The sequence below is a fragment of the Eptesicus fuscus genome, chromosome 22 (assembly GCF_027574615.1).
Source record: "Eptesicus fuscus isolate TK198812 chromosome 22, DD_ASM_mEF_20220401, whole genome shotgun sequence".
Lineage (NCBI taxonomy): Eukaryota > Metazoa > Chordata > Mammalia > Chiroptera > Vespertilionidae > Eptesicus > Eptesicus fuscus.
The window spans coordinates 2593000-2620282 of NC_072494.1; the positions used below are offsets into that span (position 1 = coordinate 2593000).

The 27283-nt window shown below is 53.5% G+C and overlaps 1 protein-coding gene across 1 annotated transcript; it reads right to left on the reverse strand.

The window, feature by feature from the left end:
• Positions 1 to 1189: 1189 nt before the first annotated feature.
• Positions 1190 to 26962, reverse strand: FRRS1 (ferric chelate reductase 1). Its single transcript, XM_008147081.3, has 16 exons — positions 26321 to 26962; positions 19549 to 19744; positions 17806 to 17942; positions 16468 to 16562; positions 14887 to 15034; positions 13998 to 14180; positions 12720 to 12818; positions 11786 to 11933; positions 10132 to 10245; positions 8434 to 8546; positions 7634 to 7720; positions 5689 to 5786; positions 5397 to 5455; positions 4399 to 4542; positions 3125 to 3186; positions 1190 to 2598 (listed from the first exon to the last, which is right to left on the reverse strand). Exons 2-16 carry the CDS (start codon positions 19742 to 19744, stop codon positions 2506 to 2508), a joined length of 1776 nt encoding a protein of 591 aa, XP_008145303.2. The 5' UTR covers positions 26321 to 26962; the 3' UTR covers positions 1190 to 2505.
• Between the last annotated feature and the right edge of the window lie 321 nt (positions 26963 to 27283).

Here is a 27283-nt window from a genome sequence, read left to right on the forward strand (position 1 = left end):
AAAAACGGAACTCGCACATCAGCAAGTTCACGTACTGAAAAGCCAAACACACCGAGGTCCCTCTCTCCTTCAAAGAACCTTCCTTCTCACATACAGAATAGAACTTATGGGGCGGAAGTCATTAGCCTTTAAGTCCCTTGGAGTTGAAAACTATTTTAGCATGCATTTCCTTTTCTGTGCTTAAAAAAAAATTATTTTTAGCCGGGACCGGTTTGGCTCAGTGGATAGAGCATCGGCCTGCGGACTCAAGGGTCCCAGGTTCGATTCCGGTCAAGGGCATGTACCTTGGTTGCGGGCACATCCCCAGTAGGGGGTGTGCAGGAGGCAGCTGATCGATGTTTCTCTCTCATCGGTGTTTCTAACTCTCTATCCCTCTCTCTTCCTCTCTGTAAAAAATCAATAAAATATATATTTTAAAAAAAATTATTTTTAAACATACATGCGAAAGGAAGGGTTAGGCTGTACGTAGCCTGGCACTTACAGAACACGGACACGGAAAATTCACATCTCACCCCGACGCTGCTTGTGATAAACCCACTAAAAGGAAGAAAAACAAACCTCCCCATCACTTCACCCAGTCAGAGACACGGATCCATGGCTGAGGGTGCCACTCACAGCCGACAGGAATCAGGGCCTCGGGCCAATCAGGAACTGTAAGGTAATCAGAACAGCTGGAGGAATGAACTGTGCGCCCTACACTCCTATTACTTTAAGAGTGTCCACTTCGCTGGTTCCCTGTGCCGAAGAGAGCTGTGCTCATCGGTCACAGGGTCAGAGGGCTGTAAAGGGAAATATCAGACGATTGTTACAAATAATCACAGGGAAGAAGAAAAATCAAATGAAACTATGGACTTAATTTCAGTTTCTGACGCAAAACACCGACCCTCCCCCCAAAAAAGGCAGGATTTTTTTCAAATGAAGATCGAGTCGGTGGACTTTAAGGGAAATACATCCATGATGTTATCTCAGTCCTGAGAAGGAACCTCAAGCCCAAAGAGGCAGGGACCAAGCGGTCATTTGGTATATGGCGCCCCCCACTGGCTGGGAGTCCTCATAGCAGGTATAAAACCCAGCCCCCAAATAGAAAAATTACTGCTGCAGGAAGGAGGAGAACTGATTATTCTAGCTCATTAGAGCACCAGGAACTTCCAGCAGAGCAGCTGGAAGGCAAGAGAGGAACTGAGATGTGTTCACAAGGGCGAGTTTTATTTATTTTTTCAATATATTTATTTATTGATTTCAGAGACGAAGGGAGAGGGAGAGAGATAGAAACATCAATGAGGAGAGAGAATCATTGATCGGCTGCCTCCTGCACACCCCTACTGGGGATCAAGCCCACAACCCAGGCATGTGCCCTTGGCCTGGAATCGAACCTGGGACCCTTCAGTCCACAGGCTGACGCTCTATCCACTGAGCCAAGCCGGCTAGGTCACAAGGGTGAGTTTTATTAATTTTGAAATGTGAGTCTACAATCTCCAAAGGCTGTCCGATTCAAAGCTTATTGTCAAAACACCGAGCATATAAAATGCCATCGGCTCAGTTGCTGACAGTTTTTATATAAAGGCAGTTTTTAAGCAGAAGATGAACACTCGCATTTCACAGCTAGGGAAGAAATTATAATATGCATAATATATTTCAATGTTAACAAAACCTACCATGGGGTCAGCCCCATTTCCACCTTTACCAAGGAAACAGGACACACAGAGCAAGGGATAAGTCCCCCAAAACAGGACTGGAAAATACAGTTTCCCAAAAAGCCCTAGGGAAAAAGACCATTGAGATAAACTAGTAAAAATACAGGGTGTCCCCCAAAAAATGTATACACACTTTGAATAATTACAAAGGCAGTGTTTATTAAAATACATCCTATTTTTAAAATTGAGCTATCCGCTGTTAACGTGTGTATACGTTTTCGGGGACACCCTGTAGATGTTGTCTCAAAAGACCCATAGTACTTCCAGAGCCCCACTATGGTTCCTCTCCTCCCCTTCTCATCCTGACGTCATCCTTTACTTTCCCAATGTTTTTGTTTACATTCCTTAGTGCTAACATTCTTAAACATCTCAGCGTAGAAATACTGGGAGGGGGCTGGAGGGAGGTGGGGGAGGGTAGACGGGGGATCAGTGGTGATGGAAGGAGATCTGACTTGGGGTGGTGAACACGCCAGACAGTGTACAGATGACGTGTGGTGGAGTTATTCACCTGCAACCTGTGTCATTTCACTAACCAATGTCACCCCAATACATTCAATAAAAAGGTGCAAAAAAGAGAAATATTCGAGGGTCACGTCTCCTCAGCCTTCCCTTTAAGACTCGGACCTGCACCTTAAGGCTGGACGGCGCGTCACAGTCCACAGGGCCCTAAGGGCCAGCCGCCAGAACCCCGTGGGGGCCTGGCTGGTCTCCAACTCGGATTTCCTGCCCACGCCCGGCAGGCGGCACGGGCCTCGCGTCCCTCGGCTCGATGAGACCGTCACCTGGCCGGCACAGCAAGGCCGCGGCGGGCTCAGAGACGGCTGACGGCAGACAGGAATATGATGAGAAAAGTCACGTTCCCACAGACATACACGGCTAGCACCGCCTTTTTAAAGCCGTGGCCCTGAAAGGAAAACACACAGGTGAGAGGACGGAACCGCCACCGTGAAGGCTTTTGTCAATCCTATATAATAAAAGCCTAATGTGCTCAGTGTCCGGTTGTCCGGTCGGCCATTCAACCAATCAAAGCATTATATGCTAATGATATGCTAAGGCCACTCAACCACTCACTATGACGTGCGCTGACCACCAGGGGGCAGACAGTCAACCGGTCAACCAGTTGCTATGATGTGCACTGACCACCAGGGGGCAGACGCTCCAACCAGTAGGTTAGCTTGCTGCTGGGGTTCGGCCAATCAGGACTGAGCGAGATGGGCTGGATATGCCCTGGAGCCCTCCCGCGGTCCCTCCCCGGCTGGACAACCTCCCACGTCCCTCCCTGGTCCCAATTGTGCATTGGTGGGGTCCCTTGGCCCAGCCTGAGCCCTCTCGCAATCTGGGCTGAGGGACCCGGCCCCCCAGGCCCCCCGCCGAGTGCACGAATTTCATACACTGGGCCTCTAGTAAAACTATAAACAAGAAGGACTTACTTCTGCCTCAGCCATGGTAAAGGGCTGCATAATCTGAATTCTAGTGTCATCCAGTATTTCAACTGCCAAGAGCAAAAACATGTGTTGGTAAGGCCCGTGGGCGTGCAGGCGAACACTCGCGCAGCGAAGCCCGGTGGGTAGGGTTGCGGAGTCTGTTCTCCCATTTCCGGCTCCCAGGGCATTCCAAACGTCCCCAATAGTAAGGCTCTCACACACCGGGATGGCCATTTATACATGCTCTCTTTTCTAGGCAATTCCAACCAGATCAAACCCCTAACAATTCAAGTGCTAAGTACATTTTTTTTCCTTTTCTTTTTTTTTTAAATTTTTATTGATTTCAGAAAGGAAGGGAGAGAGAGAGAGAGACAGAAACATCAATGATGAGAGACAATCATGGATCGGCTGCCTCCTGAACACCCCGCACTGGGGATCGAGCCTGAAGCCTGGGCATGTGCCCTGAGCGGGAATCAAACCCTGGCCTCCTGGTTCATAGGTCGATGCTCAGCCCCTGAGCCTCGCCACCTGGGCAGTACATGTGTCTTTTAAACAACAAGCCCCCGCTCCGTGGTCAGCAAAAGCCCCACATAGATATGTATTCCTATCAGAAACCAACAATGCAGGAATGTTCCACTCCCAAAAGCCACAACATACTACATTAGACAACGAAGAGTTGTGTTTGGAGAAGGCCACCTCGACTTATCACCGGGGGGCTGGAGGGGGACGGACAACTAGACAGGACACCGAGGACACAGCCCAGACTCCACCTCGCTGGACACCTCGCCCTTCTCATCTCTCCGCCCGGGGCTCCAGGGCCAGCTCCAGGCCGGGGTCAGACCGTCGGGCCGGGGACAGACCGCCGGGCAGAGGCAGCCCCTCCCACGCGGCTCAGCGCCCAGTGCACTATCAGGAGGGAACAGCTGTCTGCAGCCCTGCCCTGGGTAGACTCCGGGCACCCCTGCTTCCTCCGGCTCGGGGTCTGCCCCCAGGCATGCGGGACTCCCTGGGTACACGGCCTCCAGCCAGACCCGCGCAGCACCCGTCCTTACGAAGCAGACATCCTCCCTGCAGCCTGCGGTCCGTCCCTCTGTTTACCCGCAACTTACCACCCTGACACATGTGGACGAGAACGGCAGGCAATGCCCCCCGTTCCCACCCTGAGAACGCGGAGGAGTGTTTAAGAGCTCCCGGGAGCCGTCCCCCTGAGCATCGGGAAACCGAGCGCTCTCCACCGGCTCCCAGGACAGCGGTTCCGCGCGGGGCTCTGCGGGCGGTACCTTTGCGGGAGAGCCGGTACGTGTGGACCTCCAGCAGGATCTCGGCCCCCACGTGCCAGGCGACAAACCCCAGCATCACGTAGGTTTTCCACGGGCCGGGAAGGGCCAGCCCTGGCAGGTCCATCCCCAGGAACATCGCGGCCACTGCGTGCAAAGGAAACATAGTGACGCGTGTACTTCAGCGCAGTTGACACGTGTACTTCAGCGCAGTCGCCACAAGATACCCCGTGTCTGTACGCATGCGGGTATCGCAGAGGACACCTGCTTGACGCGCTGATGAGACGAATGAAATCGCTATCTAAGGCCCGACAGCTGCTCTGCGTTTCCTGGTCTCAGGATGAGACCGACTCGAAGGGCCAGATGGGAGAGTGTGGGGATCTACCGATTCTCACAGAACAGGCACCCGCACTTCGCAGGTTTCCAGGCTGCGGGTGGAAGGGAGGCGAATGCGGAAACCAGTGATGGCTGCGCTCCCCTTTCCACCAGGAGCCCCAGGGACCGCGGAAGTGGGGGGAGGAGGCGCCAGCTTAGGTCCTTGTTGCCAAGGAAGCAAAACACGGGAAAGTCAAGCCTGACTCTGCAAACCGCCTGGGGGGAGGCACCATCCTTGAAGAAGGGCCTGGAGACAGAGGCCTGGGACCCCGACCCCCCTCCCCCAGGCCCAGCTCAGCCCGCTCACAATGACCCTCCACTCGAGCTCCTTACACAGTTGGCTGCAGCAGCGTTTATTCTGCTTGCAAAGGCAAAAGCTAAAAATAAACTCTTAAAAGGAAAGTTTTAACATAATTTTAAAAACCCCAAGCTTAATACTGAAATAATGAACTTAAATAGCTATTCTCGAGAAATTACTTTCTGGATTTCAATGTTCAAGGCCGATTTCTCCTCAACAACCAATTGCTCCGATGACCAATGCACCTAAACCGCCTTCACGCCCAATGACAACTTGCATCGTGGGCAACCGGCAATCATATACAAATGTCAGCATCACGGCCACTTACCTGCCACAATTCTGGCAGCTGTCCCCATCCCCCAGTGAGTCCAGTTAAACAGGTGCCTCCTGCCGCGATAAAGAAGCGAAAGGGTCCTTAAAAGGGACGGAACGACAGTGAATCCCCCGAGAATCCCCTATTGCCTAGGAATGAGACGTCTGAAATCTACTTTACAGCTTTCAAGTGAATAGAATTTATCACTGAATTTCCTAAAATGCAAAGTGCTTCCACGTGGAAAGAGACCCGTGTGCCGACTAATGCCCGGCACGTGAGGAGCGCTGTGTAGAGAGGCTGCGAGTACCTGGGGTCGTGTAAAGGTGGCCTCATGGCTGCCAGCAGGGGCTGCAGAACCGCCAGGATCAGCACCACGCAGCCGAGGTAGGGGTGGTAACCTGCACGCTGAGCAGAGTGACCCCACGTTAATGCTCTCGCTCCCGCCCTCAGTACAAACCCACAAGTTAGAAGTAATCCACATCTGTGCGTTCTTCATGCTTTCCTATAGCTTAAACATTGGATGATGGTGATGACAACAGTGATGTTGATGACGACAGTGATGATGGTAACGATGACAGTGATGGAGGTGATGATGGTGATGATGATAAAAGTGATGTTGATTGTGATGATAGTGATGGTGATGTTGATGATGACAATGATGATGATAATGATTGTGATGGTGTGATAATGGTGGTGATGATGATGATGATGGCAGTGATGTTGGTTATGATGGCAGTGATAGTGATGTTGGTTATGATGGCAGTGATAGTGATGGTGGTGGTGATGGTGGTGATGATGGTGATGGTAGTAATGATGGTGATGATGATGATGATAGTGACAGTGATGTTGGTTATGATGGCAGTGATAGTGATGGTGGTGGTAATGATAGTGATGGTAGTGGTGGTGATGATGGTGATGGTAGTAATGATGGTAATGATGATGGTAATGATAGTGACAGTGATGTTGGTAATGATGACAGTGATAGTGATGGTGGTGATGATGATAGTGATAGTGATGGTGGTGATGATGATAGTGATGGTGATGGTGGTGATGATGATAGTGATGGTGATGGTGGTGATGATGATAGTGATGGTAGTAATGATGGTAATGATGATGGTAATGATAGTGACAGTGATGTTGGTAATGATGATAGTGATAGTGATGGTGGTGATGATGATAGTGATGGTGATGGTGGTGATGATGGTGAGGGTAGTAATGATGGTAATGATGATGATAGTGATAGTGACAGTGATGTTGGTAATGATGACAGTGATAGTGATGGTGGTGATGATGATAGTGATGGTGATGGTGGTGATGATGGTGATGGTAGTAATGATGGTAATGATGATGGTAATGATAGTGACAGTGATGTTGGTTATGATGACAGTGATAGTGATGGTGGTAATGATGATAGTGATGGTGATGGTGGTGATGATGATAGTGATGGTGATGGTGGTGATGATGATAGTGATGGTGATGGTGGTGATGATGGTGATGGTAGTAATGATGGTAATGATGATGATAATGATAGTGACAGTGATGTTGGTAATGATGACAGTGATAGTGATGGTGGTGACGATGATAGTGATGGTGATGGTGATGATGATAGTGATGGTGATGGTGGTGATGATGATAGTGATGGTGATGGTGGTGATGATGGTGATGGTAGTAATGATGGTAATGATGATGATAATGATAGTGATGGTGATGTTGGTAATGATGACAGTGATAGTGATGGTGGTGACAGTGATAGTGATGGTGGTGACAATGATAGTGATGGTGATGGTGATGGTGATGATGATGATAGTGATGGTGATGGTGATGATGATGGTGGTGGCAGTGGTGATGACAATGATAGTGATGGTGATGTTGGTAATGATGACAGTGATAGTGATGGTGGTGATGATGATGGTGATGGTGATGGTGGTGATGATGATAGTGATGGTGATGGTGATGATGATGGTGGTGGTGGCGGTGGTGATGACAATGATGACGACAGGCACCAATCACTGAGCGTCTCCTTCACACCAGGCGCACACTGCGCACACACTCATGCTCCACGCTTGGTTATGAATAACCCACTTTTAAAAACGAGCGAACTGAGGATCAGAGACGCCAGTAACATGTCCAAGGACGTGGTTGTGGTGTCACCCACGCACAGAAATACCGTTTGCCCATCGTCTGAGAATAAAACAGCAATCTCCTTGACGCTCAAGTGAATTTAAATAAACACCAGTTGAAGAGGTACTCACGCTACTCCAGCCTCCTCGGTAGATGAAAGGCAGGACGAAAGCAATGCAGGTGAGGAGGGAGGTGATGAGCATGAGCGCCCGATGCACCTGCAGGGTGAAATGACAGTGAGAAGGTTACCTGTGCCAGAGAAAGGACTTGGTGTTACCATGGGGACAAGATCATGGGATGAGATTCCCTGAAGAGATGCTTTTGATTGACACCTGACATGTGACACATGAAAGATAAGGTGTGTTCTGCTTTGTTTTGAGGGTACTGACTGACTCTCGCCTCCTGATCCCAGACAAAAGGGCAACATGAAAAGAAACGTTCTAGTTTCCTTCCCCCCACAGAGGAGACAGATGACCTTGACTGGAGAGTGAGGGAGAGAGAGTCCGACGCGGATTGGCGCAGCACCCAGGGGACAGACCCCTGTGGACATGCAGGAAGCAGCCGTGATTTCCCTCTCTGCCCTCTGCCTTCCTTGCCCGTCTGTGCTCGGTGCAGCTAGCCATGCAGGTCAGGGTCCTGTGGGTCCCAAAGTCTATGTCCACAGGGAGGCACGCGGCCCTGGCACAGTCTCCAACCCCACCCGACCCCTGCCTAAGGCCGCCTCTGTTGTGACCTCTACCGATGACCTTGTGTCTGTTCTCAACTGGTTAGGAAACCAAAGGGCAAGAAGAAGAAATTATCAGGGTCCCAAAATCACAACAACGGTGCCACACACACAAAAGAAGGGAGAGAAACCCACACAGTTCATATGTTTCCATGCGGCAACGTACCAACAGCACGGAAACCGTATGAACCTTTCCCCACCGCCTACCTGAAACCAGGCGGCCTCGCCAAAGAGAGGCCTGGACAGGACGGGCTTGAAGAACCGGGCAACGATGACCCCCACGCTGACGGTCGTCATCCAGCACACGAGCATCAAGGCCCCTGCGGGAAGAAGAGGCGGCGGTGGCCTCACCCACTGACCCTGCGGTCCTGCAGCGACCCCGCCACGCGCTCGGAAAACGAAACCGCCAGCAAAGCACCGTCCACTGACAGAGCAACCCTCCAACACGCCGTATATCACAGCACCCACTGTCACCACGACTACTTCTGCCAGCTAACGCTTCCGCAGCCCTACTACGTGCAAGGCGCAGTCTCCACGTGCCCCCCATGTACTAACCCAGTGGCCAGCATCTCATTGGTCAACAGAGCCAAAGATCAACAGGACAACGATTGAAATTTCTTTGGAGAGCCAAATTTTTTAAACTTAAACTTCTTCTAACACCACTTCTTCAACACAGACTCGCCCAGGCCGTGGTATTTTATGGAAGAGCCACACTCAAGGGGCCAAAGAGCCGCATGTGGCTCGTGAGCCGTAGTTTACCGACCACAGTACTAACCTAATGGATCTTTACAACAATCCGATGAAGTGATTACAATTATTATTATTCCAGTTTTCCCGGGTGGGGAAACTAAGGCACAGAGCGGTCATGTAAGTCGCCCCAGGTTACGACGTCGGGATTCGAGCCAAACCTGGCTTGAGCAGCTGTACTCGTTGTTGTTCTTTAACAATTTTTTTTAATTGATTTTTTTTTTTTTACAGAGAGGAAGGGAGAGGGATAGAGAGTCAGAAACATCGATGAGAGAGCAACATCGATCAGCTGCCTCCTGCACACCTCCCACTAGGGATATGCCCGCAACCAAGGTACATGCCCTTGACCGGAATCGAACCCGGGACCCTTGAGTCCGCAGGCCGACGCTCTATCCACCGAGCCAAACCGGTTAGGGCAGCAGCTGTACTCTTAACCATTGTGCTAACCATTGAAACCGTCTCACCTTTCACTATAAAAACCAATGAAAAACCAATAGGTGCCCCGGCCGGTGGCTCAGGTGATTGGAGCATCGTCCCATACACCAAAAGGTTGTGGGTTCAATTCCCGGTCAGGGCACATGCCTGGGTTGCAGGCTCGATCCCCGGTGGGGGGCATGCAGGAGGCAGATCATCGATGATTCTCTCTCATTAATGTTTCTATGTCTCTCCCTCTCTCCCTTTTTCTCTCCCTAAAATCAATAAAAATATATTAAAAATAAGAATATTTTTTAAATGTTTTTTACAGGAAGGTAAATACTGCTACCTGCACGTGTGAAAGGTCACACAGAGATTTCTAAGCAGTTGCTAACTTCTGTTCGCCACGGTTCCTACCCCGGCCAGCACCCAGCCTGCCCCAGCCAGCACCCAGCCTACCCCGGCCAGCACCCACCCTGCCCCGGCCAGCACCGAGCCTACCCCTGCCAGCACCCAGCCTACCCCAGCCAGCACCCAGCCTACCCCAGCCAGCACCCAGCCTGCCCCGGCCAGCACCCAGCCTACCCCGGCCAGCACCCAGCCTGCCCCTGCCAGCACCCAGCCTACCCCAGCCAGCACCCAGCCTACACCAGCTAGCACCCAGCCTGCCCCGGCCAGCACCGAGCCACCTGGTACGTTATGGGGCGGAGTGATGGTGCAGCACACACACAGGTAGCCGCTCACCATGAGCCCTCAGCAGGGGCGGGGCCTGAGACGCTCCCACGTCCTGCGGGTCACCTGTCACGTCATGTTTTTCATATGTAATCAGAGGCTGCTGGGAGTGTCTATAAATTCGACCTGAAATTATAAAAAAGCAGAAAAAAAAAAGATGAAGAAGAATTACTTCCTCAGAAGAGAAGGAATGAAAAGACTGTGTCAGGACCTGGAAATAAAACTTCTTAAAATAATAAAAAATGAAGATCAACAGAGATGCCATTCACATGCAAAAGCAACCTAAACACAGATGCAGGGTCACATGACCTTATTGGGGAAAAAATTAAAGAAATAATTTAGCCAAGCAAGACATGAGGCTGGGAAGGTGGGAGTTACAGTGAGACACCCACAGACAGTGTTTCATCCAAATAATTACCGTTAATATGACCACAAATGGTTGAAAATGGCAAGGATAATTCTTGAAAGAGAACACATGTGAAAAATAATCTAGAATTCTAGATTAAACTGACAGAAACTGGGCCCGAGAGAAAGACAAACACACTTTGATGCTCCATTATGTGGCATTGATCGATTGGGACTGGGTGTGACTAACAAACCAAAATCCCAAAGAAAAGTGATGTGAACAGTGTGAGAATAGGTTATCATATTATTGTTCATTTTGCATAAATTTAAGTCTGTGAATGTAGAGTTATTCCTGTTAGCTTGTATATGTGAGTATGGATGTGTGTGAATTCCTACATTCTGAGAATCTACCCTACAGAAATACCCTTGACCCAAAGATATATGCACAAGAATGTTCACAGAAACTTTTTTCATGCTAGCCAAAAAAATTTAAACAAGCTAAATGATTATCATCAGGAGAATCAGTAAATAAATTCTGGAGCATAGATTATTTTTAGAATACAATGTGTGTCAAAAAGAATAAAAATAATTAAGAAATTTGAATATATACACACACACACATTTGGCCCAAACAAAAATACATATTAGACCAAAAATACTTATTGCCTTCTAATACTTATTAGAAGGCAATAATTTCCAAAAAGATGTAACTTTATAGGAAACCAGCTATATCATCTAACCAAAATGCAACAAAACCAAAAATTAACAATAAAAAAGCAGAAGAGCAATGGTCGCCCTCGATATGTATAAAACGACTTTTCTAGCTCTTCCGGCTTCTTATACCTGGCCCAAACGCTGCTTACCAGCCGGAAATTCACTTTCATCGTAAGCATGTGGACTTATAGCATAGTGGACCCTGTTTCTAGGGAAACAAAGCTTAAAGGTCAACCCAGGTCAAAAGGGAAGGCAAGATGGAAAAGGGTTGCCCTAGCTGGTTTGGCTCAGTGGATAGAGCCTCCGCCTGCGGACTGAAGGGTCTCAGGTTCAATTCCAGTCAAAGGCATGTGCTTGGGTTGCGGGCTCGATCCCCAATAGGGGGCGTGCAGGAGGCAGCCAATCAATGATTCTCTCTCATCATTGATGTTTCTATCTCTCTCTCCCTCTCCGTTCCTCTCTGAAATCAATTATATATATATTTTAAAGATGGAAAAGGGTTTTGATAACTCTTTGCCCACAGTGTAAATGTTTTTAAAATGGGGGAGGGGAGAAGAGAGAGAAGAAAACCTTGAGAAGGTAGTGTTGACCAGTACGCAGTACTCACCATCCTTGGCCGCACCAGTTGCTAGAAATATGTAGTAGCTTGTGTTGAGGTCAAACCTGTTCTTATCCCCAGGAAGGGTGATGTTTCTTCTGAAAGAGCATTGCAGTCCGCCGTCCTCCAACCTCCAGGCCATACCCTCGAGGGTGTCCTACAAGCACACCAGGGGTCTTGTCAGCGCTTCCCCCAGATTTGCTAAAAACACGACGTGATCGCAGTCCTGCCCCGGCCACGTTCCTGTCTCTGCGACCCTCTGTGCACGCTGGGTCTGCCCGGCCTTGTTTCTCCACGTCCCCTTCGAAGAGCACAACCAGCACCATCTCCCAGTTTGTCCTGATCTCACTTGGCAAAAGCGTTACCTTTACCCGGAGTCAGAACCCCAAATCCCTCTCCCCAGGAGAGAAACTCTGGCAGACAGAAAAGACTCCCTCTGGCCACTAACACACAATCAAAAACATTGAACCAACAATAGCAAGAAGCCCCAGCCGGTTTGGCTCAGTGGATAGAGCGGCGGCCTGCGGACTGAAGGGTCCCAGGTTCCATTCCCGGTCAGGGCACGTGCCCGGGTTGCAGGCTCGATCCCCAGTAGGGGGCGTGCCGGAGGCAGCCGGTCCATGATTCTCTCTCCTCACTGAGGTTTCTATCTCTCGCTCCCTTTCCCTTCCTCTCCCTCTAAAAGAAAATCAAACATTTTTAAAAACACATTGTGTTGCACGCCTTAAATACACATAAACTTTATTAAATATATATGTATAACTAGTAAAAAATTAAGGGAAAGTGCAGAAGAGCTTTCCCAGAGTGTTATGAGAGAGGAACCCTGCTCAGGCCCAACCAATTGCGGGTTCGAGGCCACCTTGCCACGCAGACGGGCCCCTGTGAGCCGCGTGGCCGGAGGGTGGGCAGGCCAGGCAGAGGTTCCCAGAACTCTGACACCTACCCAGGAGTCCAGGGCAGGGTGGCTCCGCCCCGTCAGATGGGCAGGTCGGATGCTCACGGTCTGGTCCTCATGAATGCACAGGTAAGCATCATCCTCGCCCTAGAGAATGATGGGAAAGGAGAAGAGTCTGCAGGAAGTCCAACGCTGTGTGTTTTAAGTCCTTAATAAAAATCAAATAGTATGTGGTGTTCTTAAATAATTTACTGGCAGCCTTCAATGATACTATGGCTGTCCAAGTTATGAATCAATATGATTTTGTTATACTATGAAAGCAATACAATTTCATTATTAAAAACACAGGCTAAAATAGACATGACATGTTCATATGCCCCTAAACCCATCCCCAATTGCACACCACAGTTAATGCTTTCATATACATTCATCCAAATCTATTTATATTTATACCTATCTTTTTTTTCTCTCCAAATAGAAAAATACACAGTTTTGTTACCTGTTTTAATTTATCATGAATATTATTCTGGATACTTGTTTATAAGTATATATCTATGTCTTGAACATTTTCATGACTGTAAATGCACTATATTATATTGGTTTGGGGGGAGCTTTACAGATGGAAGACACGGTAACCAAATGTTGCTAATATTGTACACATTCAACATCCCATAGGTCAGGTGTTACGTAACGAGGCCAACACGTCGGCGCTCAGGGAGGCATTCTTTGCCGGTCTGATTCTCATGTGTCCTGTCATCTCGAATATTCTCTAAACTCAGGATCTCATCTCAATTACTTCCAAAGGGCAGGTTGCATCTTCAAAGCACATGGTATCATTTCAAGGTACGAGCAACTCTTCTAGGTTTTAAGTTCTGTGTGTAGTTTTGGTTCTCTCGCCCATTCTGAATCCTTCCCCCTCAACCAGTGGTTCTCAGCCTTCCCAAGGCCCCGACCCTTTCATACAGCTCCTCATGTTGTGGTGACCCCCAACCATGAAGTTATTTTCGTTGCTACTTCATAACTGTAATTTTGCTACTGTTATGAATCGTCATGCAAATATCTGTGTTTTCCGATGGTCTTAGGCGACCCTGCTGGCGGGTCTCAACCTGCGGGTCGCTGCTATAGAGCCTAAGACCATCGGAAAACACAGATATTTACATGACGATTCATAACAGTAGCAAAATTACAGCCTCATCACCCGCCCTCCCTTCCCACCCTTCCCTCAAGTGCCCTCATCTGACCCTGGAACAAGCAGCTGACCCGCCACTGCGTGGAGCTCACCCCAGGACTAAGGTCAGCCCCACGGATGTCGTGCGAGGTACCCACCATCCACCTGTCGTGGGACAACGCGAAGGACAGGTAGCCTTCGCTGGGGCCGCTCATCTCCACCATCACCGACTGGTCGTCCCTCGTGACGGACAGGAAGACGCAGGTGCGCTCCTCCGCCGGGTCGCAGGCCGAGGGGCTCCGCACGCAGAACTTCCTGCTGCCACAGCCCGAGGCACTGAACTGGGGAAAGGACGGGGGCGGGGCCTCGTGATCAAACCGGCAGCTCACCCCCAAAGACAGAAGAGCCCCTCCCCGGGGCACCGGTCCGAACGAGACCCCCTTCTCAGAACAGGACCCAAACACGGGGACAGGAGACAGGGCCCTGATTAGAAAGGACCGGGGCAGTCCTCCTAAAGGTCATGAACTTTTCAACGTAATTCGTTTTAATTAACATTTGGAAGGCACAGTCCCTGGACTATAATTGTGCTCGAGGATTAAAGTCCCTTTCATACAGAAAGGAGTTCCTGTTAATTATGTTCCCCAGAGAAGTCTGCTGAGAAACTTCTCCGGGACTGTTTACGTCCACAGTGAATGCCGCCTGCAGGGTGTCCTTGTTTCCAGAGGTGGAATTGTGAAAAGCAAACAAGCAAAACCTTGGCAAAATCTTATATTTAGACCCTGGACTCTGCTTCTAGCCTTCGGTTCCAATCTGATATTAAAATAATATAAGAGTCCTGGCCAGTGGGCTCCGTTGGTTGAGCATCGTCCCATGCACAGAGGGTCCCTGGTTCGATTCCCGGTCAGGGCACAGGCCCGGGTTGTGGGCTGCATCCCAGTAACCGGCAGGCCCTAACGCTGCAGGGAGGACCTCCCTCGGGATCCGCCTGCGGCCACCACCGCTCAGGGCCCCGAGCGCAGAACCCCAGCTCCCAAGGAGGCGACTCACTGGTTTGGGGAGACGGGAGACGGCAGGCGAGGCTGGCGAAGGCGCTGGGGTCGCTGCAGGCGTGGAAAAGGGCGGGGCCTTTGGCTGTGAAATGACAGGACTAGGAATCTTCACCCAGTAGCTTTTATACTTCTCCACGACCGTGGCCCTGAGACGCAGAATGGGGAAGTCAGCCAGAACCCCAACAGGCCCAGCAGGCAGATCAAACTTCCAAGGGGTGAGAAGGAATTCAGAAAGGACACACGACTCAGGAGTGCCTACCAGATCTCTGATGGCTCTCTCTACCCCCCCCTCCTCTTCTTCCTTCCTCCTCCTCTTCCTCTTCCTCCTCCTCCTTCCTCTCTCTTCCCCCTCCTTCTCCTCCTCTTCCTCCTCCTACTCCTCCTCCTCCTCTCCTCCTCCTCCTTCCCTTCTCCTCCTCTCCCCCTCCTCTTCCTCTTCCTCCCTTCTCTCCCCTCCTCCTCCTCTCCCTCCTCATCCTCCTCCTCTTTCTCTTCCTCTTCCCCTTCTCCTCCTCCTCCTCCCTTCCTCCTCTTCCTCCTTCTCCTCCTCCTCCTCCTCCTCCTCCTCCTCCTCCTCCTCCCTCCCCCTCCTCTTCTCTACTCTGACTTGTCACTGGGGGACACGCTCCCAACGCCAGGCCCAGAGACTAAACTGCACGATCCCCCCGACATGCCAAGGCTGCACCACCCTCATTCACCTCCCAGCGCCCGGTCAGAGGCAGGGCAGCGGCCACCAGGGCGCCAGGCTGTGTGGGGCTGCAGAAGCCACCGCCAGCCCAGCTGAGGGGTGACATCCCCGTCTTCACAGGCCACAACACACAGGGCCGAGCCCTGTGCCCGCGCCGGGACCCTGTGCCCGAGGCGGAGTGGAGGACGGAGGCGTCGGGGACACTTCTCCCCTGAGAGCCAGGCCCGTCACACTCAGGAGCCGGTCACGCTACAACAGGATGACCTTCTAGGAGGTTCCAGGGACCCGCGCACCGACCATCTAACCTGCGATGTGTCCCGCTGCACCCACATGTCAGGGCTGGGTGGGGTTCTCAATTCTCATCCCAAGTCTACCGAGTCCCAGCCCAGCGCCCCGCACACTCGAGGGTTGTTGAGGGCTCGTGTCCGCGTGAAGGCGGGCGAAGCTGCATTCACGCAACCCGTGCCTGCGACGTGCCCCTCAGGGGGCAGCCCTGTGCCCGGCACTGGGTGTACGCTCACTCGTGGAAAAACCCACACACAGGCCTGGGCGTGGCCGGGGCTGAGCGTCAACCTCTGAACCTGGAGGTCACAGTTCCATCCCCGGTCAGGGCACAGGCCCGGGTTGTGGGCTCCAGCCCCAGGGTGGGGCGTGCAGGAGGCAGCCGATCCATGATTCTCTCTCCTCATGGATGTTTCTATCTCTCTCTCCCTCTGAAATCAACACAAATATATTTTTTAAAAGAGAAAGAAAAGCCTACAACTGCTTACATACTAAGGTGATGCTGTCACCCGCCAGCCCGCCCCCCTGCAGGGGAGAGCCCGCCAATAGGTGCAGCGTGACACACACCGTGGCTGGGGGCTACACCAGCGGCAGGGACTCTGAACTCACAGAAACTGCACGTGGTTCGGGGCGCTGCTGGGGGCGTCCCAGTAGACTCTAATGCCTGTCTTCTTATGTGCATTGGTGTGGCTCACGGCTGACCCCTGGAAGGAAATGGAAGAGCGCTCAGTGAGCCCCGGGTGGCCCAGCAGGGCCGGGCCGTCTCCTTTTGCACAGGAACTCATCAGTGCGTGGCCGGGGCCCCTGGCAGAGACCGTTTTATTTGGAACAGGGCCTCGCGTCCCCGGTACAGCAGGTTGACTGGGGAGCCCAGCCTGGCTGCCAGCTCTGTGAATCAATCCCCGTCCGCAGAAATTCAAGGGCTAAGGAGCGCCCGGTCCATGCGGCTCAGGGCTTGAGCACCAACCTATGAACTAGGAGGTCAAGGTTGGATTCCCAGAGCACATGCCCAGGTTGCAGGCTCGATCCCCAGTAGGGGGCGTGCAGGAGTCAGCCGATCCATGATTCTCTCTCATCGTGGATGTTTCTATCTCTCTCTCTCTCCCTCTCCCAGAAATCAATAAAAACATATTTAAAAAAAAAAAAAAAGGAACTAAAGAGAGTTACGAATACTGGGTGTGTTTTGCTTGTTGTTTCATTTATACTATAAATGTGTATTCCTCCCATTCATACATACAACTGGTACACAGAAGACTCATCCAAAGAAAAAATATTCCCGCCTCCAAATAGGCAGTGATTATATTTGCATGATTCCTGGCTCTCGATCTTATCTCCCAATCCCTTCACCTGGCAGGTGCCCTGCGGCCCAGCTTTCGGGGTCCTGTCCTCCAAGCAGCTCTCTCTCCATCCCCTCGAGCTTGTGTGCGGCACCCGAGCTGTGTATGCTTCCCCCATCCTGTGGGTGCTTCTAACCTACGTCATCACACTGTTCTACTCACGTGTCTGTCCCACATCCATGGCCTACGCATGTGCCATGTCACATGTCCACATGCTTTACTCATGTCCACGGCTATGAGCTCTCCAAGACAGTTCCTGGGGTAATACATGTTCACTAAACAAATGAATGAATGAGTGACAAAAGCTGAAATTCCGTCCCTCTCTAGAACTCTACCTCCAACATTTACACCTTCCAAAACCAGCACACTAAGAGTCAATAGTACATGGAATATTAGGAGCCACACACTCTTCAAGCTCTCCCTGCCTTTCCTAGGATGCTCACGTGTCAAGTAGATTGCCAGTAGTAAAATGGGGGGGCGGGGGGGGGGCTCGCTGGGCATCTGTTTAGATGTTTGCATTACATGGGCGATGCCGTTTATCTTGCACGCGCCACCCTGGTGGGAAAAGGCCCGTGGGAACAGACAAATCAGTTTCAAGCCGGACACAAACCTGTTTATCTCCGCAAGTCAGAAGCTGGGACGCCTGGCTGTCAATCAGCGTGAAGGAGCCCACGGGAGCGCCGCTCGGGTCCTCAGCATCCCGGGCCTCGATGAGAAAGCCCTTAAACTCCGGCCCCGACACAGCAACTGCGGGCAGACAGAGACGGGGAGAGGTTTGGCAATGCCCGGAGGGAGCGGCTAGAGGAGGCGCGGCAGGGTTCAAACGGCTGCTCACACACCGAGCTTCCCGGAGAGGACGCGGCACCAGCGTCCCCTACACACAGCTCCAGACGAGGCTGCACGGACAGTCGCTGCGAAACATGTTAACCACCGTCCGCGGGGCAGAGGTGCGCAACGGTCCGGCCCCTGAGGCCAAACTAGTTTGGAAAATGCTGGATGAGAGTCATCCGGTTTCTTTACTGCGAATCCTTGGCCCTTGACCACCCTGCCACGCAGCCTGAAGCACGAGAGGCCTGATGGATGCACGTGAAGCGTGCTTTCCGTACGCTCCTCTGGTTAGAGCGCCGGATAGTTAGCACTTCTAGAGCTGCGGGAAGTGGAGTTTGCAGAACGCTGTGCGAGATACTCCTTTAACAGCCAGCCCACACTTTGCCAGAAGAACCGAGGAACCGTAAAAGATGACACTGTATCAAGAAAGAGAGCCCTCGCCGGTTTGGCTCAGTGGATACAGCGCTGGCCTGCGGACTGAAGGGTCCCGGGTTCAATTCCGGTCAAGGGCACATGCCTGGGTGTGGGCTCGATCCACAGTAGGGGGTGTGCAGGAGGCAGCCGATCCATGATTCTCTCTCATCATTGATGTTTCTCTCTCCCTCTCCCTTCCTCTCTGAAATCAAGAAAAATATATTTAAAAATAAAAAAGAAAGAGAAGGGTTCAATAAAAAGGAAAGAAAAAGATATGGGTCTATGATTGTCAGGAGCCAAGAGTCGGTCAAAGGATTAACTCTGACCTTCAGTAAGTTACTGAAACTAGGCCCACTTCCTCTTGCCTGAGGACAAAGCATTCCTTCTGTAGCCGCCCTTCAACTGCCACACCCTTTATCTATAGTTACGACTTTAGCCGATTATCTAGGTCAGCCCCCACCCCTCCTAGGCATCTCCCCTTCTAGAAACCACATATAAGGAACGCTGTAAAAAATAAAATTTCCAGGCTTGATCAGAAACCCCTTTGTCTTGCCTCCATTCTTTGCGTCCCTTGTCTGTCTCTCATTCTCTTAGGTGCGCCGCCTCGGTACCCCCGTTAGAAGACCCCGCTGGCCGGGGCATATGATATCTCAAACCAGATAAAATAAGCTTTAAGTTCCTTTCCTGTGGAGTTAATATATTGTTCATGACGACACATTAAACATGATGAACACGTCTGGAAGCCAGCCCTGAGTGGGGAGTAGACATACTACGTAGGTCACAGAGCCATCCGCAGCAGCGAACCACAGGCGTGGGGTGAAGATGATGGGGGTCACAGAGCCATCCGCAGCAGCGAACCACAGACATGGGGCGTGGGGTGAAGATGATGGGGGTCACAGAGCCATCCCCAGCAGCTAACCACAGACGTGGGGCGTGGGGTGAAGATGATGGGGGACACAGAGCCATCCGCAGCAGCCAAACACAGACGTGGGGGGTGGGGTGAAGGTGATGGCATCTGAACAGGTGAAGGGACCTCCCTGGGCTGGGACGCCCACAGCAGCAGCCACCCCGTGACCTCGGCATGTGAACAGGGAACCCCCGCGCGCGGTACCTTCGATCCGGTCTCCCGGCGTGAACGTCGTCCGGGCCACCGTCACGGTGTGGACGGGGTCGGGGCGCGGGGTGTGGCCGTGTCTGGGGACCATGTCCCCGCAGGACTCGGTCACTCTGCCGCTGGGATAGGCCGCCACCAGGCCGATGTGCAGCAGGAGCAGGACGGCCCCTGCGGTGCGTCGGGGAGCGGCCATCTGCACGGGAGGACGAAGAGGCGTTACTTCCAGATGCCGCTGAGAGAAGCCATCGAAGCTCTCACCGCGGGACAGGGGAGCGAGAGCCTCTGGCTTTCAGCAGGCAGCTCGCGGCCAGATCCTCAACGACGGGCCCGGGGGAGGGGCGGGGGGCGGTAAGGCGATGGGAGGCGTCTCCAGGGGCTGGAATCCCAGACGGTGAGACTCGGAGCAAAGCCCCCGAGAGCCTGCACTGCCTCACGGCATCCTGCCCGCGGCGCGGTGACAGGACGAAGACAGCTGGGAGCCTGACGGGGAATGACCGGGAATGACCGACTCGTCCAATAAAACCAGAGGCTTTATTCTGCGTCGCCCCGGAAAGCTTAGCGCGCGCACACGAGATGCTGCTGGATGTAAATGCCGTCCCGAGTGCATCTGACCGCTCCTCCGACCCCCTGCACTAACCCTGATGGCACGGGGGGGGGGGGGGGGTGCTGGGGGGGGCGGGGGGGCATTTAATTTGCAATCTTGGAAAGTGAGGGCGACAGACCACCAATTGCAAGAGGCAGTCTTTCTGTTCCCTGCAGCCCAGAGGCCTCGGGTTAGTAAACCAGGTATTTCTCCGGCATCCAGGGTAGGCACCGGCTGCTGTCCGTCAGCCCCGCCCTCCTCCGGCCCACCTCCCTGTGCACGTCTAACCCAAACCCGCAAACCACCCCAGGCTGGGGATGGACAGGCTGGGCCAGGTGGCCTGGTGGTGAGTAAAGGCAGCGCGTGGGCAGGCTGCAGGTGGGAAGAGCCCACGAAGCAGCTCATTCTCCATAAAAACGGAGTTTCTGCCCGGCCGGCACGGCTCAGGGGTGGAGCATCGACCCATGAACCAGGAGGTCAGGGTTCAATTCCCAGTCAGGGCACAGGCCCAGGTTGCAGGCTTGATTCCCAGTGGGGGGCCTGCAGGAGGCAGCCGATCCGTGATTCTCTCTCAGCACTGATGTTTCTCTCTCTCTCCCTCTCCCTTCCTCTCTGAAATCAATAAAAATATTTTTTAATGGAGTTTCCTACATCATCGATCCGTTACAGACAAAATAAAAGCACTCTCAGAATCATTAGCACAAATTAGCCTTTTATAATCATGAAAAAAAAAGCCATGCAGATTTCAAACCAACTCCCACCCCAGAGCGGAGCTGACACGCAGGAACCCTGCTCGGCCCCAGAACCGAGGGCTGCACACGTGGCCCCGCCCCGCACCCGACACTGGCGGTCAGCATCAGTCCCACGGCCTGTGTACCCCTCTCCTAGTTCACAACCACGCCGGGTAGGCCCCCCCTTAGCGATGAGCTGGAGGAACAGTGACGCAATCAACCTCTGAAAACATCAGAGCGTGAGGACGAGATTTCCCTGTGGGCTCCGAGGAGGAGCGGAATTCTGAAAACGGTTCCTCACGACAGGAAGCGGCGATTAAGACGGTAACTGCGAGGAACGGCCTTCGAGGTTTCCTGCTCACGCAGGGTTTCTGGTCCCTCTGCCGGGGCAGACCTGCCGTTAGGATCAGGTGATATTTACTTGAGAAGATACGAGTCATGGTTTTCCCCAGGTGGCCTTGACCCGGCCCCCACAAAACGAAAGGCAGGAATGGGCACGTGCCTAGAGCCATGGTCGGCAAACTGGGGCTCACGAGCCACATGCGGCTCTTTGGCCCCTTGAGTGTGGCTCTTCCACAAAATACCACGGCCTGGGCGAGTCTATTTTGAAGAAGTGGCGTTGGAAGAAGTTTAAGTTAAAAAATTTGGCTCTCAAAAGACATTTCCATTGTTGTACTGTTGACATTTGGCTCTGCTGACTCATGAGTTTGCCGACCACTGGCCTAGAGAATGACCCTGTGGGAGGGTTGGGTCCCGTCTCACAGACAGTCACTGGGCGCTGACTTCTGTGTGGGTGACAACCAGGCTGGCCCTCCTCTCTCCGCTGTGCACGAAGGAGCTGAATACCATGCGTCCAGTCAGGGGACCCCTGGCTCGGTTTCCTCATTTGCAGAACCCAGCCCGAGAGCCGGAATAAACCCAGGGCCACCTCCCACCTCCCAGGATGATCTCGGGAAGGCACGGGGGACACGCAGGCTGGGAACCGTGAGAGGGCAAAGCAGAAGACGGGAAGGGAAGTGACTCAGAGGCGCCCGCCTGCCGGTCACTAGGAAAATAGGACCTGTCCTAGCTGGTGTGGCTCAGTGGATAGAGCGTCAGCCTGCAGACTGAAGGGTCCCGGGTTCGATTCCGGTCAAAGGCACAGGCCCGGGTTGTGGGCTCCATCCCCAGTAGGGGGCATGCAGGAGGCAGCCGATCCATGATTCTCTCTCCTCATTGATGTTTCTATCTCTCTCTCTCCCTCTCCCTTCCTCTCTGATATCAATTTTTTTTTAATTTATTTAAAAAAAGAAAGAAAATATGACAAAGTCAGCGAGGGAAGAAACAAGAGCGAGTCCCTGGCTCCGGGTCAGGGCCGACCGCTCAAGGGTGGGGGGCCTGTTTTCACGTCCGTGGCCAGTGATGCTTCAGGCGATGATCTCAGGAGCACGCTTCCTTCAAGCGAACACATTCACTGCATTAGCCAGCCTGTGCCCCGGGATCACACATGGGAGAGGGGCCAGGAGTCACCCGTGGAAACATGTGCGCTAAGCCATGGACTGTGGAGAGTGAGCGGCGAGAGAGAGGTCGCCCTCACAGCCAGCGGGTCCCACCTTCAGGGCAGAGGAGAGAGGCGGCCGGGCGTGGGCGCTGCAGCACACAGACTTTTGGGGCGAGACCGGCTCTAACTCCCCCTCCCTGTTCCTTCTGTTCGGGGCAGAAAGAGGGTATTGGGGACCAGCTCCGGTGAGCAGAACTCTGAGCCCTGCTCTGATAGCCTGATGGTTCTGTTCGGTTAGAGAAAGCACATCCTCGCCTGCTGGGAGCTGTGCGCCCTGGCACAGGGGCGCTCACATCGGAGTGCGGTCCGCCCTCCTTCTGAGAACTGCCTGTCGTCATGGACAGACTGACAGCCTCGCGGCCGAAATGATCTAGTCCCGGAGGCACCTGCTCTTTACGCCCCCTGCCCCTACTGCCTGTCACCTGGTCCCGGGTGCCCGAGGCGCCCGCCCCCCTGTGCCCTCCCCCCGCCCAGCCCGCATGACCTGTAGCCTGTAATTACCCCGTGTCTGCTTTCCCACGCCTGGAATCCCGACTTCCCCTCGTCATCTGTGTCCTTCTACCCAGTGTGAGCAGCTGGCTGAGGGGGGGCTGCAGAGCAGATGTTGGTGGATGGCCTGCTGCCCCCCCTGCTGCCGGCAGCCTGGGATAAACGCTCCTGTAGGATCCAACCCCGACTCTGCTGAACGGGCTCTAAGTGACGGGCAGCCCGGACGCCTGGGTTGTCCCGTTACATTTCCACTCGACATCACTGCTCCCTCCCCGGCGAGGGAGGGGAGGGGAGGTGGGCAAGACCCTCGACGGGCAATGTGAGGGGGGCATGACTGTGACAAAGGCTGCGTGTGCAGGAGCCTAATTCAGAAGGCGGGGCCGCTCTCGGAGCCTGGGAGGCCAGGCAGAGATCTCGCTCAGGAACCGATTCCTAACCGTGTTTTAGTTCAACGTCTACAAACACTGGGTCGTCGGTAAATCGTAGCGGCCCCGTGTTTACCGCCACCGCTGCCTTCCCCGCTCCGGCAGGTGCTCGCTTCTTCTGACACTGCTGCGGAGAGACAGCTGCAACGCTCACCTCCTTTCCTCATCTCCTGCGCTCAGCCTCCCAAAACAGTCCAACCCTGGCTTCCCGCTTCCCCCGCAATTTCACTCCCACGTCCTACAAAGCCGCCTTTTCCAGATTCATCGGCCTGGAGAGCTGAATCTCACACTGCAGGGGAACTGGAAAACAGGCCCCGTATTTCCACTCCCCCAGACGGCCCTGTGTCAGGCTCCGTGCTCACGGCGGGAAGCACAGGGGAAGATGCTTTTAGGAAATCAACCATTGAACTGGTGAGGGTGGGAAAATAATTTTCCTCCCACCCTTCTAAGTTCCTCCGGCTGGACCAACAACCAGATTAGCACGAGGCGGGTTAGCAGGCCTGAGACCCAGAGCCCTGAGTGCTGAGCCGTCCGGCGGAAGCCGTCACCTTCACGGCCAGCCTCCACTGCAGGCAAAGGAGAGCTTCGCTGAGCCTGTCCGTTGTCTTCCTGCAGCTACACTAACAGACCCGGCGGGGGTGACCCCCTTTCCCACCCCTCAGGGCACACGCTCCCGCCAGAGGCACCAGCCCACGGGACCCCTCATTGTTATCCCGTTCCCTGCAGACCCTGGGCCACCGGGGCCACCAGCTACCTGACCAGCTCAGAGACCGGAAGCCACCGCAGAGGGCGGTCTGCATGAGAACTTGCTAACCACAAGCAGTTGGTGGGTGGGCATGTCCCGGGCTAGAATCTCCAAGGCAAAGGTCAGCCTCTACCGTGGCGGAGCCTGCCCGTGGTCTTGGGCATCCAGGGCAGCACTCCTGTGGAAAGTCAGGCTGAGTTCCCTTTTTCCCCACCCCTCGGGGCACAGCCTGTGGGCGGGCGCAGAGACTACAAATCCTCTCATTGTTATTGTTAGTTGTTGGCTATTAACTACCCTGTACCCACCAGTGTGACAGACGGGTCATTTCACTTTTTACCCAACCCCAGAGGTCTCCCCGCTCCCCCTCACCCTCCCACCCCACCCCCCCACCCCCACTTTCCTTTCTCCCGCCTCTCTAACCTACCCCCAATGGAGTTCACCTAGCCTTGTAGTCAGCAAACTCATTAGTCAACTGAGCCCAATATCAACAGTACAATGATTGAAATTTCTTTTGAGAGCCGAAAACCGACTTCTGCGCATGGGCCACGAAGTTTCAATCGCACTGTACGTGCGCGCCCGCACGTGGTATTTTGTGGAAGAGCCACACTCAAGGGGCCAAAGAGCCGCATGTGGCTCGAGAGCCTCGGTTTGCCGACCACTGACCTAGCCCACTTAGGTCCCCTCCTCTGACTGTAATGTCTGAAACAAGGTGGGGAACTGCCATTCTCCGGAGCACTCCCCAATCCATGCAGATTTTTGCTTCCCGACAAGGGTCAGTTTGGCTCAGATAAACTCACAGGTTAGGACGTTTCTTACGGCGACCATTTAAAATGCCAGCAACTACTGCGCCCTAAGAGAGTGAACAGTGTGGCCCCGGACGTCACAGACCCGGGCTGAGCCCCGCGGTCACCTGAGGGACCTCGGGCAAGTGACCTGAGCTCACCAGGCCTCCGCTCTCTCGTTCTGAGAGACGGTGGGAGGCCCGTCCAGGCCGCTGTGAAGACTGAAGAGCATCTGTGAGGCCCCGCACAGTGCCCGCCGCAAAGCAGGTCTCCCATGAAGGATGGGCCTGAAGCCTTCGGCGTGGCTCAGTGGGTAGAGCGTCAGCCTGCGGACCAGAGGGTCCCAGGTTCGATTCCAGTCAAGGGCACATCCCTCGGTGGCAGGCTCCTCCCTGGCCTGGGCCCTGGTCAGGACGCATGCAGGAGGCAGCCAATCGATGTGTCTCTCACATCCATGTTGCTCTCTGTCTCTCCCTCTCCCTCCCGCTCTCCCTAAAAACCAAAGGAGAAACATCCCCGGGTGAGGATTCACAGCAACAAGATGGACCTGAAATCTCCCGCAATCCCACCACCTGCGGGACCACCCTCCTCTCAGAGCCGCCACCCACTCCCTTTTCGCTGATGAAAACCCTTATCCCGCTTTCCTCCCACAGCTGGAGACATGCCTTGTGCCTGTGGGCAAATTCCTGGAGGCGCCACCTTGTCCTGTGTGATCTCCTGTCGCAGTAGCCAGCAGCCCCGGTCCCTTCACACAAGACCGTCCAGAAAGGCTGGCTCCTGAAGCCAACACACCAGCAGGCCGGTCTAGTCCCCGCCCTGCCCACAGGCAGCCCCCACCCTCCACCTTTGAATTCAGAAGAAAAGAAAATCTCCGAATTGAAAATGTTAGCTTAGTCAAGAAATACTCCTCACAACTCATTTACCAACGGAAAACCCCCATTGCCCCAGGGCAGCGTGGCCAGATGCAAAAAAAAAAAAAAAATAAGGGCAGAGGTCACAGCGTGGCTCTGGGAACATCTAAAGCCGCACCAGGGTGGGGGTGGGGGAGCTAAAATTCCTACCTTACAGGACACTTAAAACACACACACAGGTAAGGCCCTGAGTCACCTTCACCCAGGTAAGGATGTCAGCGGTGTGAGTGTGAGAGAGTCCCCGCAGTTTAAAAGGTAAAACATGAAACACGTGGTGAACAGTCCCTGCTGGTCAGCTCCCACTCAGGCTCCCTCTCAGCCTCTCCTGGGGACGCGAGCTCGTGGGGCAGAGTCCCCGGGACCAGCTCGGCCTCGCTGGTCGCTGGTCGGGGGCGCTCGGACCTCAAGACGGGCTCCCGGAGGCAGTTTGCTCACGAAGCGCCCTCCCGGGTCCCCCGCGGCCCCGCCCGCCCGGGCTGGCCCCTGGCCCCTGGCTGAGTTCAACTCCTACAGACGCACACCTCTGCGGGGAGCTGGGACAGGAGAGGGAAAGGCGCCCTTACCTTGGGACGGAGGCGGCCGGCCAGCTTCCGGCTCTGCCACTACTCGGATCGAGTTGCAGCCGGTGGGTGGGGCCAGCGGATCCCGATCCTTCTCCCCAACCCGGCCCAGCTGCTGCTCCAGCTGCAAGACGGCGCCCTATTGGGGCCCGGGGTCTGAGAGCTACGCATTCTGTTTTACACCAAGGACCTTTTTTCTTTTCTTTTCTTTTCTTTTTTTTGCTAACTGGTCATTGTTTTTCTGCAAGAATTCGTTTTTTGTCTTTAGCTACAAAAGCATTTGAAACTAGGCTATCGGATGTGAAGGCAAACCCTACTTGCCATTAGGTAGGGTTAACCAGATTCAGCAAATTAAAATGTAAGGCACCTGATTAAATTTGAATTCCAGATAGCCAATCATTCTTTAGCGTCAGTGTGGTCTGACGCAATATTGGCTGCGAATTTTATTTTAAAAAGGGAGTCGTTGTTTTTCTGAAATGCGAATGCCCCCTGGGTGTCCGGTAGTCCATCCGGCAGCCCTGTTAGCCAGGAAAGGACAGGAGGAGAGTCGGAGTGCGGAGACCTGAACTTGAACGCGTGAGCGAAGTAGAGCAGAAGAGTGACTTTGTTTTGGATGATGGACCCTGAAGTTGGGGAGTTTTGTTTCTTTATAAGCCTTGATTCTTTGGAGAGAAAACGGGGCTGGGCACGGAAGATGCATGTGACACGATGAGACGCCCGGCCTCAGACGGTGACTAACACACACGCGCAGCGGGGAGAGGCCTGTGAGCTCTGAACGCTCTAAAGTGATCAAAGGGGCGATGCAGAGAGGGGAGCGCGCCATCGCGTCCATCTCTCTCCTTAGAACCAGCCCCCGGGAACCAGAGCCCCTGGCCCTGCAGGGGGAGCCGAGGCTGGTTTCTGGGCTCCCGGTGGGAGAGGTGAGCAGAAGTCAGCTGACCCCAGAGCCCCTGCTGCCCCCCAGGG

Coding starts and splice junctions, on each gene's coding strand:
- FRRS1 (XM_008147081.3), bottom strand. CDS start 19,744: ATGGCCGCTCCCCGACGCACCGCAGGGGCCGTCCTGCTCCTGCTGCAC. Junction 5,787..7,633: donor ACCGAGGAGGCTGGAGTAGC/GTGAGTACCTCT, acceptor CACTCTGCTCAG/CGTGCAGGTTACCACCCCTA. Junction 5,456..5,688: donor CCACCTTTACACGACCCCAG/GTACTCGCAGCC, acceptor TTATCGCGGCAG/GAGGCACCTGTTTAACTGGA.